The 14,742-nt window shown below is 42.9% G+C and overlaps 2 protein-coding genes and 1 long non-coding RNA gene across 9 annotated transcripts in view; 2 read left to right on the forward strand and 1 right to left on the reverse strand.

The window, feature by feature from the left end:
* The window catches only part of LOC127928551 (uncharacterized), a 5,625-nt gene extending 4,988 nt beyond the window's left edge, over positions 1–637 (forward strand). For both annotated transcript variants that reach the window (XR_008131563.1, XR_008131562.1), the window contains 2 exons: positions 144–275; positions 577–637. This is a non-coding gene — a long non-coding RNA (uncharacterized LOC127928551). The remainder of the gene's footprint in view (positions 1–143; positions 276–576) is intronic.
* The window catches only part of atp7b (ATPase copper transporting beta), a 24,131-nt gene extending 15,240 nt beyond the window's left edge, over positions 1–8,891 (reverse strand). For 2 of the 6 annotated variants that reach the window (XM_052515691.1, XM_052515687.1), the window contains exons 1-7: positions 5,912–6,484; positions 3,771–4,617; positions 2,925–3,275; positions 2,589–2,752; positions 2,218–2,379; positions 1,961–2,037; positions 1,655–1,838 (exon numbers count right to left, since the gene is read on the reverse strand). In XM_052515691.1, the coding sequence (XP_052371651.1) occupies positions 1,655–1,838; positions 1,961–2,037; positions 2,218–2,379; positions 2,589–2,752; positions 2,925–3,275; positions 3,771–4,617; positions 5,912–6,085 (1,959 nt within the window). In that variant the 5' untranslated portion in view covers positions 6,086–6,484. Of the gene's footprint in view, positions 1–1,654; positions 1,839–1,960; positions 2,038–2,217; positions 2,380–2,588; positions 2,753–2,924; positions 3,276–3,770; positions 4,618–5,911; positions 6,485–7,181; positions 7,287–7,522; positions 7,542–7,843; positions 8,184–8,754 lie in introns of those variants that run through there. The other 4 variants (XM_052515689.1, XM_052515688.1, XM_052515690.1 and 1 more) reach the window with 4 other exon arrangements.
* hikeshi (heat shock protein nuclear import factor hikeshi) lies at positions 8,331–14,681 on the forward strand. Its single transcript, XM_035759389.2, has 5 exons — positions 8,331–8,516; positions 9,247–9,484; positions 9,724–9,875; positions 14,078–14,196; positions 14,448–14,681. The coding sequence occupies exons 1-5, from the start codon at positions 8,487–8,489 to the stop codon at positions 14,500–14,502; spliced, it is 594 nt and encodes a 197-aa protein (XP_035615282.1). The 5' UTR covers positions 8,331–8,486; the 3' UTR covers positions 14,503–14,681.
* Positions 14,682–14,742: the final 61 nt, after the last annotated feature.

The raw sequence follows: 14,742 nt of genomic DNA on the forward strand, positions 1-14,742 counted from the left end.
AGGTACGAAGAGAGAGAGCGAGAAACAGAGAGAGATTGAGAAAGAGAGGTACGAAGAGAGAGAGCGAGAAACAGAGAGAGATTGAGAAAGAGAGGTACGAAGAAGAGAGAGAGCGAGAAACAGAGAGAGATTGAGAAAGAGAGGTACGAAGAGAGAGAGCGAGAAACAGAGAGATTGAGAAAGAGAGGTACGAAGAGAGAGAGCGAGAAACAGAGAGATTGAGAAAGAGAGGTACGAAGAGAGAGAGCGAGAAACAGAGAGATTGAGAAAGAGAGGTATGAAGAGAGAGAGCGAGAAACAGAGAGATTGAGAAAGAGAGGTACGAAGAGAGAGCGAGAAACAGAGAGATTGAGAAAGAGAGGTATGAAGAGAGAGAGCGAGAAACAGAGAGATTGAGAAAGAGAGGAAAGAGAGCGAGAAACAGAGAGATTGAGAAAGAGAGGTACGAAAGAGAGAGGGAGAAAAGAGAGATTGAGAAAGAGAGGTATGAAGAGAGAGAGCGAGAAACAGAGAGAGATTGAGAAAGAGAGGTACGAAGAGAGAGAGGGAGAAAAAGAGAGAGATTGAGAAAGAGAGGTACGAAGAGAGAGAGCGAGAAACAGAGAGATTGAGAAAGAGAGGTACGAAGAGAGAGAGACAGAGACAGAGAGAGATTGAGAAAGAGTGGTATGAAGAGAGAGCGAGAAACAGAGAGATTGAGAAAGAGAGGTAGGAAGAGAGAGAGAAATGTGACGTACAGTTATTATATAATGGACTACGACATACAGTAGATAAGCAGTATCAGGGCTTGGTAGGGTCCTATTGTATCTGGGGGTCAAAGACACATCTACAGTACTGAGACTGAGCCAGTATCAGGGCTTGGTAGGGTCCTATAGTATCTGGGGGTCAAAGACACATCTAGAGTACTGAGACTGAGCCAGTATCAGGGCTTGGTAGGGATTGTATCTGGGGGTCAAAGACACATCTACAGTACTGAGACTGAGCCAGTAGCAGGGCTCGGTAGGGTCCTATTGTATCTGGGGGTCAAAGACACATCTACAGTACTGAGACTGAGCCAGTATCAGGGCTCGGTAGGGTCCTATTGTATCTGGGGGTCAAAGACACATCTACAGTACTGAGACTGAGCCAGTAGCAGGGCTTGGTAGGGTCCTATTGTATCTGGGGGTCAAAGACACATCTACAGTACTGAGACTGAGCCAGTAGCAGGGCTCGGTAGGGTCCTATTGTATCTGGGGGTCAAAGACACATCTACAGTACTGAGACTTAGCCAGTAGCAGGGCTGGTAGGGTCCTATTGTATCTGGGGGTCAAAGACACATCTACAGTACTGAGACTGAGCCAGTATCAGGGCTTGGTAGGGTCCTATTGTATCTGGGGGTCAAAGACACATCTACAGTACTGAGACTGAGCCAGTATCAGGGCTTGGTAGGGTCCTATTGTATCTGGGGGTCAAAGACACATCTAGAGTACTGAGACTGAGCCAGTAGCAGGGCTTGGTAGGGTCCTATTGTATCTGGGGGTCAAAGACACATCTAGAGTACTGAGACTGAGCCAGTAGCAGGGCTAGGTAGGGTCCTATTGTATCTGGGGGTCAAAGACACATCTAGAGTACTGAAACTGAGCCAGTAGCAGGGCTTGGTAGGGTCTTATTATACCTGGACAGGTGTACAGAGCAGGAAGAAGGCCAAGTTGAGGAGGGAAAGGCCTGGGAGAAGGTTCTGCTCCTCAGGCATAGAGCCACCGTGTTCCCCGTGCTGACTGTCCATCACCATCATGTAGATCATCAAGCCCATCACTGGCACCCCAAACACCAGACTGAACAGGAACGAGTTCTTCCACCTGGAACACACACACACACGCAGGACGCATGCAGAGAGGAAAGTGTGTTAAAACAATTCATGGTTGATTCAAAAACACGTATCTCAAGTCAGAATCTACAGACGACCAAAACAGATACTTACTGTTGAATCTCTTCCCCATGATCCAGGTTGTTCCCAAAGCCTTCAGCTTTCATTAGAGACGCCCCAAAGCCCAGCCCCTAGAACAGACAGAGTTACTACAGTTGTAAATATGGGTAAGAATTATGTACCAACACTGTAATCGCACAATGTGAATATATAGGTGATCAAAACAATTACAAGATGTTGGTGATGGAAAAACTCATTTAGCAACAACATTTAAAGAGACATGACAGCAAAGTAAACTTATAGCTCGCTACCTCAATCATTCTGATGATGTCACGAGCTCCAAGCACTTCTGGGTCAAACTTTATCTGGGCTTTATTGGTTGCCAGTGCAACTGAGGCTTCTAGAATCCCTTTGGTCCTGGTGAGTTTGGACTCAATGTTATGGACACATGACGCACATGTCATCCCAGTGACCTACACATGAGATGAGCAAAACAAATGTAAACTTAATGCAGCTGTACCAGACAACACGTTGGCACAATGTAGTACTGGACTAAACATCAAAGAAAATGTATTTAGCCAAGCATAGAAATGTATTTAGCCAAGCATAGAAATGTATTTAGCCAATCATAGAAATGTATTTGTTCTTTCTCCATGTTCTCTCAGCCAATGAGAGGACTCACAGAGAGGTCCAGTTTCCCATCCATAACAGCATTGTCCTCTATCAGTGTGGCACCGAAGCCTAGACCCTCTATGAGCTGTGTTATCCGCTTGGCATCAACAATACCAGGGTCATACTTCACCTCCGCCTTACCAGCCATGAGGGCAACCAGCACTGAGATGACACCTGGAACACACACACACCACACACAATGTTGTGCAGTTAACCCCTAACCAGGGAAAGTGGCATCACCACAAAATACGTGTTTATCCTCATGATAGAAACTGTACTGCCAGGTCAAGCGTTCTGCTTAGTGACTATGGGAAATGACAGTGACCTAAAGGATAACATCACCCACCTCTGTGTTTGACTAAGTTCCTCTCAATGTTGGCCACACAGGACGCACAGGTCATGCCTGCCACACGGATGAAGCACTTCTGAACCTTCCCCTCCTCACCAGCAGTGACCATCTTGGTAGAGCCAGAGCTACCGTTAATGGAAGTCTTGGTAGAGCCAGAGCTACCGTTAATGGAAGTCTTGGTAGAGCCAGAGCTACCGTTAATGGAAGTCTTGGTAGAGCCAGAGCTACCGTTAATGGAAGTCTTGGTAGAGCCAGAGCTACTGTGAGCCATTCTGGGGGAGTGGGGGGAAAGGGGAGTCTTTCGTCTTTGAAGGGGAGGAGTTGGAAGAGTTTCTGCAGAAGCAGATTCTTCAGGAGAAAAGAACACAACATATTATTAACAAGACCGTTGGTTGGATGGGTTATGCATGGATGGAGAGAGAGTGCTTTCAGTGTAAGGGGGGGTGACATAAAACAACCAAACCGGTTCATAATCCGTTTATAAGCTTGTTTTACCGGCCCCAAGTCTGGGTAATTCAAGAACACTTGATGCCACACTAGAAAGCACACTTGTCTCGTTTCCAAGGAGACCTGTGCCCAAGTGCTGCCTACTCTCCACCAATAGCAAGGCTGGATGGAAATAGAATGCTTTGAACAGCATTGTCCATTGAAAGCAGTATTACTGTATGCCCACCGCTGTGAGTTTGGAATGTTGAAGTAATCCATTTCTCTGCATTCTGTACAACAATGTACCTACTCAATTGAGCCCCCCTCCCCATATTACATGAATGAAATGTCTGATTATAAAAGTGTAGTTGTGATTTTTGTTCAATTTCTAAGGTGAAATAAACATATTAAGCGTACCTATGAGTGATGCATCAAATCCCATGTCTTCAATGGCTGCCCTTAGTTCCTCTGGCTGAGTCAGACTGGGGTCAAAGGTGACGGTCCCCTGTCCCTCCTTTAATGACACCGCTATAGAACACACCCCAGTCATCTCAGAGATCTTACCCTCTATGGACTGGACACATGAATTACAGGTCATCCCTACAATCCCAATGACAGACGTCTGAGTCAGTGAATCCAAGATGGAGGATGACACAGGTGTCTCCCCTTGACCACAATCTATACTCGTGTCTTTGTTCGTAAGAGTCGCACCAAATCCCATGTTCTCAATCTGTTCCTTTACCTCCTCAGATGTCACTGTGTGGGGCTGAAATTGTACTACTGCCTCTTGATCGCTCAGAGACACCTTGATGTGCAGAACCCCAGGCAGAGTCCCTATCCGTCCCTCGATGGAGCGCACACAGGACTGGCATGTCATACCCTTCACCCTGATCCTCGTCAGGGACTCTGTGGCCTCCGTCTCCCCGATCTTAGTCACCTCTTCCCCAGCCACGTCCACGACGCCGTAGCCCATGGCCTGGATCTCCAGAGATAACTCCCTGGTAGAGATAGATGACGCGTTATAGTCCACCTGAGCCAGGCCACTGGCCACAGAGAAGTTGACAGACACCACTCCCTTCAGGCTAGCGACATGACTCTCGATGGCCTGGATGGAGGACTTGGGGGTGAGGCCAGAGAGCTGGAAAACAGCCCGGGAGAGGGACTTAGGTTGGGGGTAGAGCTCACTCTGACTCCCAGGCTCGTAGGCCAGGTTCTCATAGGTCCGCTTCTGGGAACACCAGGCATCACAGGGACAGATCTTCTCCTTAAGAGAGTGTCAGAGAGGTAGAGGACGAGAGCAAGAGAGAGAGAAAAGATTGAGATGCACATACTTGATCATGTCAGTTATATGTAGGCTCAGTGTTTTCAGAAATCGAAGCAGCAACGTTTTTTATAGCCCTTTAAATACTGGATGCCATAAAAAGCTGATTGCAATCAGCTCCTTGAAATCTTGAGTTAGATTTGTGACTGGCCCTTAAAAAAGCTTGAAGCAGAGGACAAGTTAGGTCACCACTGATTCACAATGAATTCTCCAGTGTCAACATCGTTAGTGGCCCACTCTGGGAACGTACAGTACTTCTGGTCATCCACTGTATGAGGATGGAGCACACAGACCAGAGACTGCTGGTGTAAAACAAAGGTGTTGAAAGACCCATGGATTACTAGAAGCTCCAGGCCCACGTGACCATAAGTAACCCTGCTCACACGGTAACAATGTGACTCTGCTTAGAGTCAACACTCATCTGGATCTGACAGCCAGGCTAAGAGGAGGAGAGGAGAGGCCAGGGAGCATTCGGTGCATTGGCAGTCATTGTGAACACCACCAATGCCATTTTTTAATATGGTAAAACTGCAGTCTACCATACAATAAGAAATAACACCACCTCACCTGATCAATATGAACTCCTGACCTTGTGTCACATGTGGGCAATACATTTTTACAATATTTGTTTCATTACTGTATATTAGCCTACATTACTGTATATTAGCCTACATTACTGTATATTAGCCTACATTACTGTATATTAGCCTACATTACTGTATATTAGCCTACATTACTGTATATTAGCCTACAGTACTGTATATTAGCCTACATTACTGTATATTAGCCTACATTACTGTATATTAGCCTACAGTACTGTATATTAGCCTACATTACTGTATATTAGCCTACATTACTGTATATTAGCCTACAGTACTGTATATTAGCCTACATTACTGTATGTCCTATGAGGAAAGCCACAGCTCACACTGTCTGTTAAACAAATACTAAGATACTCCATGTTTGTTGATGGAAATGTCAAAAGAGAGAGAGCTTTCTATGTACAGTAGTAACCTCAAACCAAAGGGTCAATGGATAGATGTGATATGAACACACAACATGGTCGGACTTTCGTGGCTCAAAACAATTTTTTCACAGATTTCAAATACATCAATTCAGAATTTATAAATAAATTCAGAATTTTTGTGAGCAGTATAACGCCATACATGTATATCTAAAATGGGAATATACATTTAAATTTAAACAGTTAAACACTAACTGACCGGTTTCTTCTTACCTTTAGATCAGCCTGATTTGCTACCCTCCCATGGTCTGCGGGTTGTCCGTCTGGTACAGCTGTCCTAACAGCGCAAGGCGACTGACATTCAACCATACAAACCTCAACCTGTCCCACGACTGACGGCTTCGAAACATATTTAGTAAGGCTACTTATCGGATTTTGCGAAAACATGGTCACTTCTCTGTGGTTCTTTATTTGTTTCTCACAACACCCAGAGAGGGCAAAAGTTCGTGGTTCACGTTCCTATTAGGCAACACGCCACTATAATGTCAGAGAGCGCAGAGTGCAGAGCTGTGCACATGATTGAAGTCCAGTCGCACTGGTTGCGGTTACCTCTGTCTCTGGCCATGCCTTTCTTTTGCGCCCAGCTCTTGGACAAATCGAATTCCATTCGTCACATGCTTCATAAACAACAGGTGTAGACTAACTGTGATATTATTACTTACGGACCCTTCCCAACAATGCAGAGAGAAATAAAATATATAAATAACGGTCAATTAATAACACGTAATAATTACAAGTAAAAAAGCAGTGGGCGCTTGAATTATCGTAACAATTCCCAGCACAGCTGTGGAACACCCACAGTAACACGGAAACCCATGACAGTGTTTCACTGGGCACTTAGTTTGGTGATTGTGTTACTGTATTGTAGTGCAGATACAGCGTGTATTGTAGATCATTTACCTGGCTAGAAGAGGACGCGCGCAAAGCCCCTCCAGTTGCACTTTATACTGGAAACGAGTGCAACAACGTAGCAAACTCGGTGCTGTGTCATGTATTAGCTACAAACATGCATATATAATCCTACACTCACACCTTCAGCATAGCCTAGTCTAAACCTACTCTGTGATTTCAAAATAACCTTTTCATAATGGTAAATGCATAAAAATAACTTGTCGGTATTTTTCAATTACACTAATACATACAGTTGTTTAATTGTCATACTTTAATGTTTTACATTTTTTTTAACAAGTTAATTGCATAAGCAGATATTATTAATATGTCTGCGATATGAGTATGACATACTATTCAACAACAATGTCACACATAATATATATTGAATAAAGGCTCTATGAAGGATATGAATGAATGTCTCGACAACCCATATGCTTGACGTTGTCTCAAATATAGCACAACTGTCTATTGTCTCTTGACCCAAACCATTGATCAGAGTATAGAGATTTTCTGAATTCAGAAGTAGTCTGAAGCCTGATAATAACATGAACATGTCAACACATAGAGGTAACACTGTATCCAGATGACTCACATAGTTCAGGTAATTCCTCATCCACTTCGTGGGCCATGTGGATCCATACATGGTAAACTTCCAGTTGGATCAGGGGCCTTCTGCAATCTTCTTCAGAGAACGGATCTGAAGGCAAGACAACAATGGACAACTCCAGTCCGAACAGGATGAGCCACATGACACAAGTCACAGTTATCCAATTTAGTCTGTAATGGATGATGTCAACTCTAAACTATCACATCACTGGAATGCTGGAGTGCTTGACTTCATGGAAAGAGAAAGCTATAGTATAAACCAATAGAGTTTGATAGAGTGTGATTATAAAAGTCCACATAGTCATAGTTAGGGGGGTGTAGGTTTACCTTGGCAGCTTTTGGTGACAGTTATTTGATATTGGTGACTATGGCCTGGCTGACAATAATGGATTCATTGTGGCAGGCATTGGTTCTATTCAATCTATATTGACATATCAACAAACATTGCTCAACCCAGTGCAACCAGCTTCAATAAAATGCAATACTCTTCAATTAAACAAAGCCTAGGTTACATTTCCCAATATATCCCAATTTTAGATGACCAATAAGCCAATAATAGGTGAATTCTCATGACTTCCATGGCAGTTGTTTAAAATGTGGATGAATTCCAAGCCAACCAAGAATATAGAAGACTCAGAGGTCACAGACCTTGACGAACAGCTCACATTCACCCTATAACATTCTCCCCCGAGCCATGCATCAGTGATTTGAACAGATCCTCGGGTTTATAGGCCACACAATGAAGCCTTTGACTGACTTCTACTGAATGCTCCTTCAATTCCAAATATAAACCTGCAAGTAAAGGCTGGAGAGTTGTGGGAGAGATATAGGATGGATCTTTCGGGATTGTATCACTTATGTTGGTTACACGGAACTAAGTATTTCTGTTTTCATACTCCCATGGAACCACATGATGTATTTTTTCTGCAGTCCCATCACAATACAATTTATCTTAGATTATAGACATTTGTTTTTTCTGGCGCTTTCTTTTTGTATGTTTTTTTTTTCTTCTTAAACAAACAGCCTACCTATTAGAACCACGCAAGCGTTCTATCAAATTCTAATGAGTATTTTATCACTTTCTTTCTGGTTGATTTTATTTTGAAACGTCAATCAAACCGGAAGTTCTCGTATACACGTGGTCTGAAGCAGAACATATACAAGTAACAAAACATTGGAGTTAGCAAGCTAACTTTCTCGGGAGTTTTGTGAAATGGACTCAGCTGGTGCTATCGATTAAGTATAAGACAGTAATCTTGACCGAAATATAAAGTAAACCAAGGACATTACAATGTTTGGATGTTTGGTTGCTGGTAGATTGGTAAGTATGGAACTTGCTAACGGCAGCAAGCTAACTTGGGACTGAAATGACAGCGAACTACACATTTGGTATGAAGGAACAATGTGTTATTCTATTCCCGGCTGCTGACTGGTCATTTCTACTCGTAGGCTACATATACCCATTGATTCTTGAACAATATAGCTAGTTATAAATATTCTATGATATGAGCTTGACAGAGGTTTTGAGTACATTGTTTAGCTTGTACAACTTTTCTTACCGTAGTTAGCTAGTATCATAACCCAAATTGTACTCAAATGTTTGTTGTTTTGGGGTGTCATTCTAAACAGAAAATGTATAGCTTCAAAGTATGTTTCCTACTACCATGACAGATCCATGGACTTGCAAGCATGGCTGTCTATGAATATAAGAGTCCCAAAAGAGATACATCATGATGCCCCTACCAGAGGCAGGTGGGAGGAGCTATGTGGACAAGCTCATTGTAATGTGTAATGGCTGGAATGGAATTCGTGGAACGGTATCAAATATATGGAAACCAAGTTTGACTCCGTTCCATTCCATCCATTGAGTCCATCCTCCTACAGCTCCTCCCACCAGCCTCCACTGGTCCCTACCAAGCCCAATTATCAGTTTACCAAAAAAATGGCAGGGTCAAACTGCTGAATTACAGAAACAGATTGTGCCTTTAATTAAATGAAAAGTACCTCTTGAAATAACTCCAGCTCAAGTAGGAGTCACAATTGTCTTTTAGGTCCAGACTGACGCCCAGCAGGTTGCTGGTGACAAGTTTGTCTTCAACCTACCAGACTATGAGAATGTGAACCATGTAGTGGTGTTCATGTTGGGCACAGTGCCTTTCCCTGCGGGGATGGGTGGAGCCGTCTACTTCTCCTTCCCGGACCCTGTCGGTGGGCAGATCTGGCAGCTCCTGGGTTTCATCACCAACGACAAACCAAGTGCCATCTTTAAAATATCTCAATTAAAACCAGGTGAGTATCATTCAAATGTATTTAATAAAGCCCTTCTTTCATTAGTAGTTGTCACAATGTGTTTTTTCAGTATGTGTGTTTTAGTGCTGTAGTGGTAAAACAATAGGTGGGTAAACTGTGATCGCCAGTTGTGGTGGGAAAAAATAACCCTTCTTCTTTCAATGCATTTTTTTGCAAAAGGTGGGTAAACTGTTGAGCAAAAGTTACACACCATTGGTGTTTCTGCTGTCTTCCTATAGGTGAGGGTGGAGAGCATCCATTTGGAGTTATGACAGTACCTCGGCTTGCCTCCGTGGCCCAAGTTGGTGTGTCTATTGAGCCTTTGGAGCAGCTGGTCCAGCAGACGCCTGTATCAGGTGCCACTGTGTGCGCTGTTGACTCCTTTATGCAGGTTAGAACATTATGGGTGCTTTGCAGTGCAGTGCACATAATCAGTGACCTTCCTTTGATAATATGTATACGAGTCAATACTCAAGCTGCTTGGTTTGATTGCTGTGTATTTAGTGCCTATGGAAAGTCTACACCCCCTTCAACTTTTTTCACCTTGCTTTTAAAGTGATAGATTTCATTGTAATTGAGCTACACAAAATACTGTCGGTGAAAATAAAATTCTACACATGTAAAAAAACAAAAAACACAACTAAACTATAGTTGTTGCATATGTATTCACCCCTTTGTTTAGGCAAGCCTAAATTAGTCCAGAAGTCAAATTTGGTTTAACATATCACATAAGTTATGTGGACTCACACGGTTTACATTGTTTTTAATGACTACACCTTCCTCTGTCCCTCATACATATATACATCTGTAAGGTCCCTCAGTCATGTATTGAATTTCAAGCACAGATTAAACTACAAAGACCAGGGAGCTTTTTGAAAGCCTCATAAAGAAGGGCAGTGATTGGTAGATGGGTAACAATAACAAATCAGACATTGAATATCTCTTTAAACATGATCAAGTTAATTATGCTGTGGATGATGTATTAAACCAGGTATTCCCAAACTGGGGTACGTACATACAATGCCATCGGGGGTACACCAAATAATAATGTGATTTCACATTTCTTTAAACGGTCCATTTATATTTTCCAACAGGGCTATACATTTGGGTGAGTTTTTTTTCTCTTACCTGAGTAGCCTCTCTTCACTGCCAAAAATAAAATTAAACCATCTAGTGTTCAGTGAAATAACAACACTGTCAAATACAGGTAGACTAGTCAAATAATTAACATTACTCTCTCGCGGGAATTTATGTATGTATGTAGCCAAACATAGCTGCTGCTCATTCCGTTTGCTCGAAAATTGATAAATGGTCAAATTTAAAAAAGGCCCATGTCCATAGACACATACCAACTCTACTGGTAGTACTGTTACTACCAGCAGTACACCTGCACCTGTCAACTACAAGTTGGTCTGCTTCCACTAGCACATCCAATGCTTGCATCAGTAATTCTACATTTGTTGTTAGCCCAGCTAGACTGGATGTGAATCTGATGCAGCCGAAGAGCTACTGCCCGCTTACCCAGGAAAGCACCGAACAGACAGGGACATTGGACCATCGAAGAGGCGCAATATGTTGAGAACTACAATACATTGATTTGGGGTTCACTTATTGGGAGTAGTGCCTTTCCTCAGCCACAGTGTGTTATATGTGCAAAAGTAAACCTTCACTCTTGCGCAGACATTAGACAACAGACCGACAACAGATACCATTAATAAGTGGCCAGAAGCATCTTATATGGTGAGCTACCAAGTGGCTAGGACAGGCAAGCCCCATACTATTGAGGAGGACTTCATTCTTCCTGCTGCCGCGGATATGGCTGGAACAATGCTGGGGGAAAAGGCCCAAAAAACTATACAGACAATGACTTCATCAAACAACACTTTCACGACGCATCAGTGACATGGCAGGAGATGTTTTGAAACCATTACTGCTTTGCATACAAGCCAGTGAATTATGTGTTACAGCTGGATGAACAGACGTGGTGGGCCTGGCACATGTCCGTTATATTTATGGGGGGTCATTTAAGGAAGACATCCTCTATTGGAAACCAGGAGAGGATATTTTTAAAGTACAGGACAGCTTTGTGACATCAAATGGACTTTGGTGGTCAAGATGTGTTGGTATCTGTACTGATGGCGCATAAGCCATGACAGGGAGACATAGTGGAGTGCTAATGCGTGTGCAAGCAGTTGCTCCCGATGCCACTTGGGTGCACTGCAGCATCCACCGAGAGGCTCTCGCTGCCAAGGGAATGCCTGACAGCTTGAAAGACGTTTTGGACACCACAGTGACAATGGTTAACTTTGTTAAAGCAAGGCCCCTGAACTTGTGTATTTTCTGCACCTTGCAATGATATGGGCAGCGACCATGTAACGCTTTTACAACATACAGAAGTGCACTGGTTATCAAGGGGCAAAGTATTGACACTTTTTTAAGTTGAGAGACAAGCTTAGTTATTTTCTGACCATAGTTTTCACTTGTCTGACTGCTAGCATGATGACGAGTTTGTCACACGACTGACCTATCTGGGTGATTTAAATCCTCGCCTGAATGATCTGAATCTAGGATTACAGGGACTCTCCGCAACTATATTCAATGTGCGAGACAAAATTGAGGCTGTGATTAAGAAGTTGGACCTCTTCTCTGTCTGTATTAACAAGGACAACACACAGGTATTTCTATCATTGTATGATTTGTTGTGTGCAAATGAACTCAAGCTTGCGGACAATGTCAAATGTGATATAGCGAAGCACCTGAGTGAGTTGGATGTGCAATTACGCAGGTACTTTCCCCGAAACGGATGACACAAACAACTGGATTCGTTATCCCTTTCATGCCCTGCCTCCAGTCCACTTACCGATATCTGAACAAGAGAGCCTCATCGAAATTGCATTCAAGTGGTTCTGTGAAAATGTTATCAGAAGCCACTGCCAGATTTCTGGATTGGGCTGCGCTCAGAGTATCCTGCCCTGGCAAATGCAGATGCCCTTTGCAACCACGTACCTATGTGAGAGTGGATTCTCGGACCTCACTAGCATGAAAACGAAATACTGGCACAGACTATGCGTGGAAAATGATTTAAGACAAACTCTCTCCAATACAACCCAACATTGCAGAGTTATGTCCATCCTTTCAAGCACACCCTTCTCATTAACCTATGGTGAGTTATTCACAATTTGATATGTAAGATGGTTAAATAAAGAGCAAAATGATTATATTATTTGTGCCCTGGTCCTATAAGAGCTCTTTGTCACTTCCCACAAACTGGGTTGTGACAACTCACACTCATTCTTATGTTTAATAAATGTATTGTATAGTGTGTGTGTGTGTGGCAGGCTTACAGTGATGACAAAAAACAACATTTGAGAGCACGCTGACCCTGGTGCTAGAGGGGGTACGCAGCTGGAGGTTGAATGTTTGAAGGGGTAAGGGGTATTAAACGTTTGGGAACCACTGTATTAAACCACCCAGATACATCAAAGATGCAGTCTTCCTTCTGAACTGAGCTGCAGGACAGGAAGGAAACAGCTCAGTGACTTCACAATGAGGCCATTGCTGATTTTAAAACCGCTACAGAGTTCAATGGCTGTGATGGGAGAGAACTGAGGATGGATCAACAACATTGTAGTGACCCCATGACCTAAATTAGAGTTAAAAGAATACAAATACACAGAAGATTCCAAAACATACATATGTATGCGACAAAGCACTAAAGTAATACTGAGAGAGAAAAAACACAAAGGAAGACACTTTTTGGCAAATCTGATTCATCACTGAGTAGCTGCCTCATCTTCAAGCATGGTGGTGGCTGCATCATGGAATGATTGACATCAGCAAAGATTGGGGAGTATTTCAGGATGAAAAAAAACAGGATGGAGCTAAGCACAGGCAAAATCCTACAGGAAAACATGTTTCAGTCTGCATTATACCAGACACTGGGAGAGGAATTCACATTTCAGCAGGACAACCTGCAACACAAGGCCAAATCTACACTGGAGTTTCTTACCAAAAAGACTGTGAATGTTCCTGAGTGGCCAAGTTACAGTTGACTTAAATCTGCTAGACAATCTATGGCAAGACTTACTGTCTAGCCATGATCCCCAACACCTTGACAGAGCTTGACTTTTGAAAAGGAGAAAATATTGCACAATACAGGTGTACAAAGCTCACTTACCCAAGAAGACTCACAGCTGTAATTGCTGCGAAGGTGTTTCTAACAAATGATGGTATATTGGCACTTATTTTTCATGAATCTTTAACACAAAATGGGAAGAAATCCAAGGGGGGGTATACTTTCTACAGGCACACTAGCATTGTGTTCAATTGTATTAGGTTGCACAAACAGTCAGTGGGCAGAACAGTTGGTCATTACGACAGGGGGTATTTGAGACCATATCTAAAGGATCGTATTGAGACTTCTCAAACATGGGTCTATTGTAGACCCACTTCCTCTCTGCTTACCTCGTGTCAAAATAATCCCCACAAGTTATTCCTTTTTTGTCCACATATGGCACATGTGCAGGACTTTTATTTTGATGTTGCTAAGAGCACCTACACACTCAGCTGACCAACTCAACTCTCTCTCCTCAGTTCACTCAGAAGATGCTGGACAGTTTGTATAATTTCTCCTCGTCTTTTGCCGTGTCCCAGTCGCAGATGACTCCAAACCCCTCAGAAATGTTCATCCCTGCCAGTTCCATCCTCAAATGGTAAAATGATTCCCTCTTGGTCCTATTCAAAGTCAGACCATTTAAACACCTGCTTGAATTAACCCAATCAATTATTTTCAATTTGCCTGACCCACATTTGTGGAACCTGTGGTTATTGGGCTGGCTACAAGGAAACTAACATTTGAGGAATTTCTCAATCAGTCAGTTAAGCATGGACGCTGCAAACGATCTGAATGTGCTTCCTAAATCAAAAGCATAAAGTCATGTGCTCCTCTGATATTTCTCCCCAGGTATGAGAACTTCCAGAGGCGCATGGCTCAAAACCCTAATTTCTGGAAGACTTGAGTTGTCTCGATGATACCAGTGTTAAAAACCATGATAAAGGGGCATGGACAGAGAAGACCAAAGACTTCATTTTCTGCTCCAGAATGTCCAGGAATGGTCATCCACAGAAGACGAAAATATCGTTTTATAGCAACAATTACTACATGTGTTTGTCCAATATTAAACATTTCTTAAAATTATCTTTTCACCACTACTTTATTCCATACATATTTAGCTTGCCCATACAAGCGGATCCTAGAT

Source organism: Oncorhynchus keta, unplaced genomic scaffold (genome assembly GCF_023373465.1).
Source record: "Oncorhynchus keta strain PuntledgeMale-10-30-2019 unplaced genomic scaffold, Oket_V2 Un_scaffold_29839_pilon_pilon, whole genome shotgun sequence".
Lineage (NCBI taxonomy): Eukaryota > Metazoa > Chordata > Actinopteri > Salmoniformes > Salmonidae > Oncorhynchus > Oncorhynchus keta.

Excerpts from the sequence above, each read along its gene's own strand:
- hikeshi (XM_035759389.2), top strand. The coding sequence starts at position 8,487 with ATGTTTGGATGTTTGGTTGCTGGTAGATTG. Across the intron at positions 8,517-9,246 it reads GTTTGGTTGCTGGTAGATTG|GTCCAGACTGACGCCCAGCA; the intron begins GTAAGTATGGAA and ends ATTGTCTTTTAG. Across the intron at positions 9,876-14,077 it reads CTGTTGACTCCTTTATGCAG|TTCACTCAGAAGATGCTGGA; the intron begins GTTAGAACATTA and ends CTCTCTCCTCAG.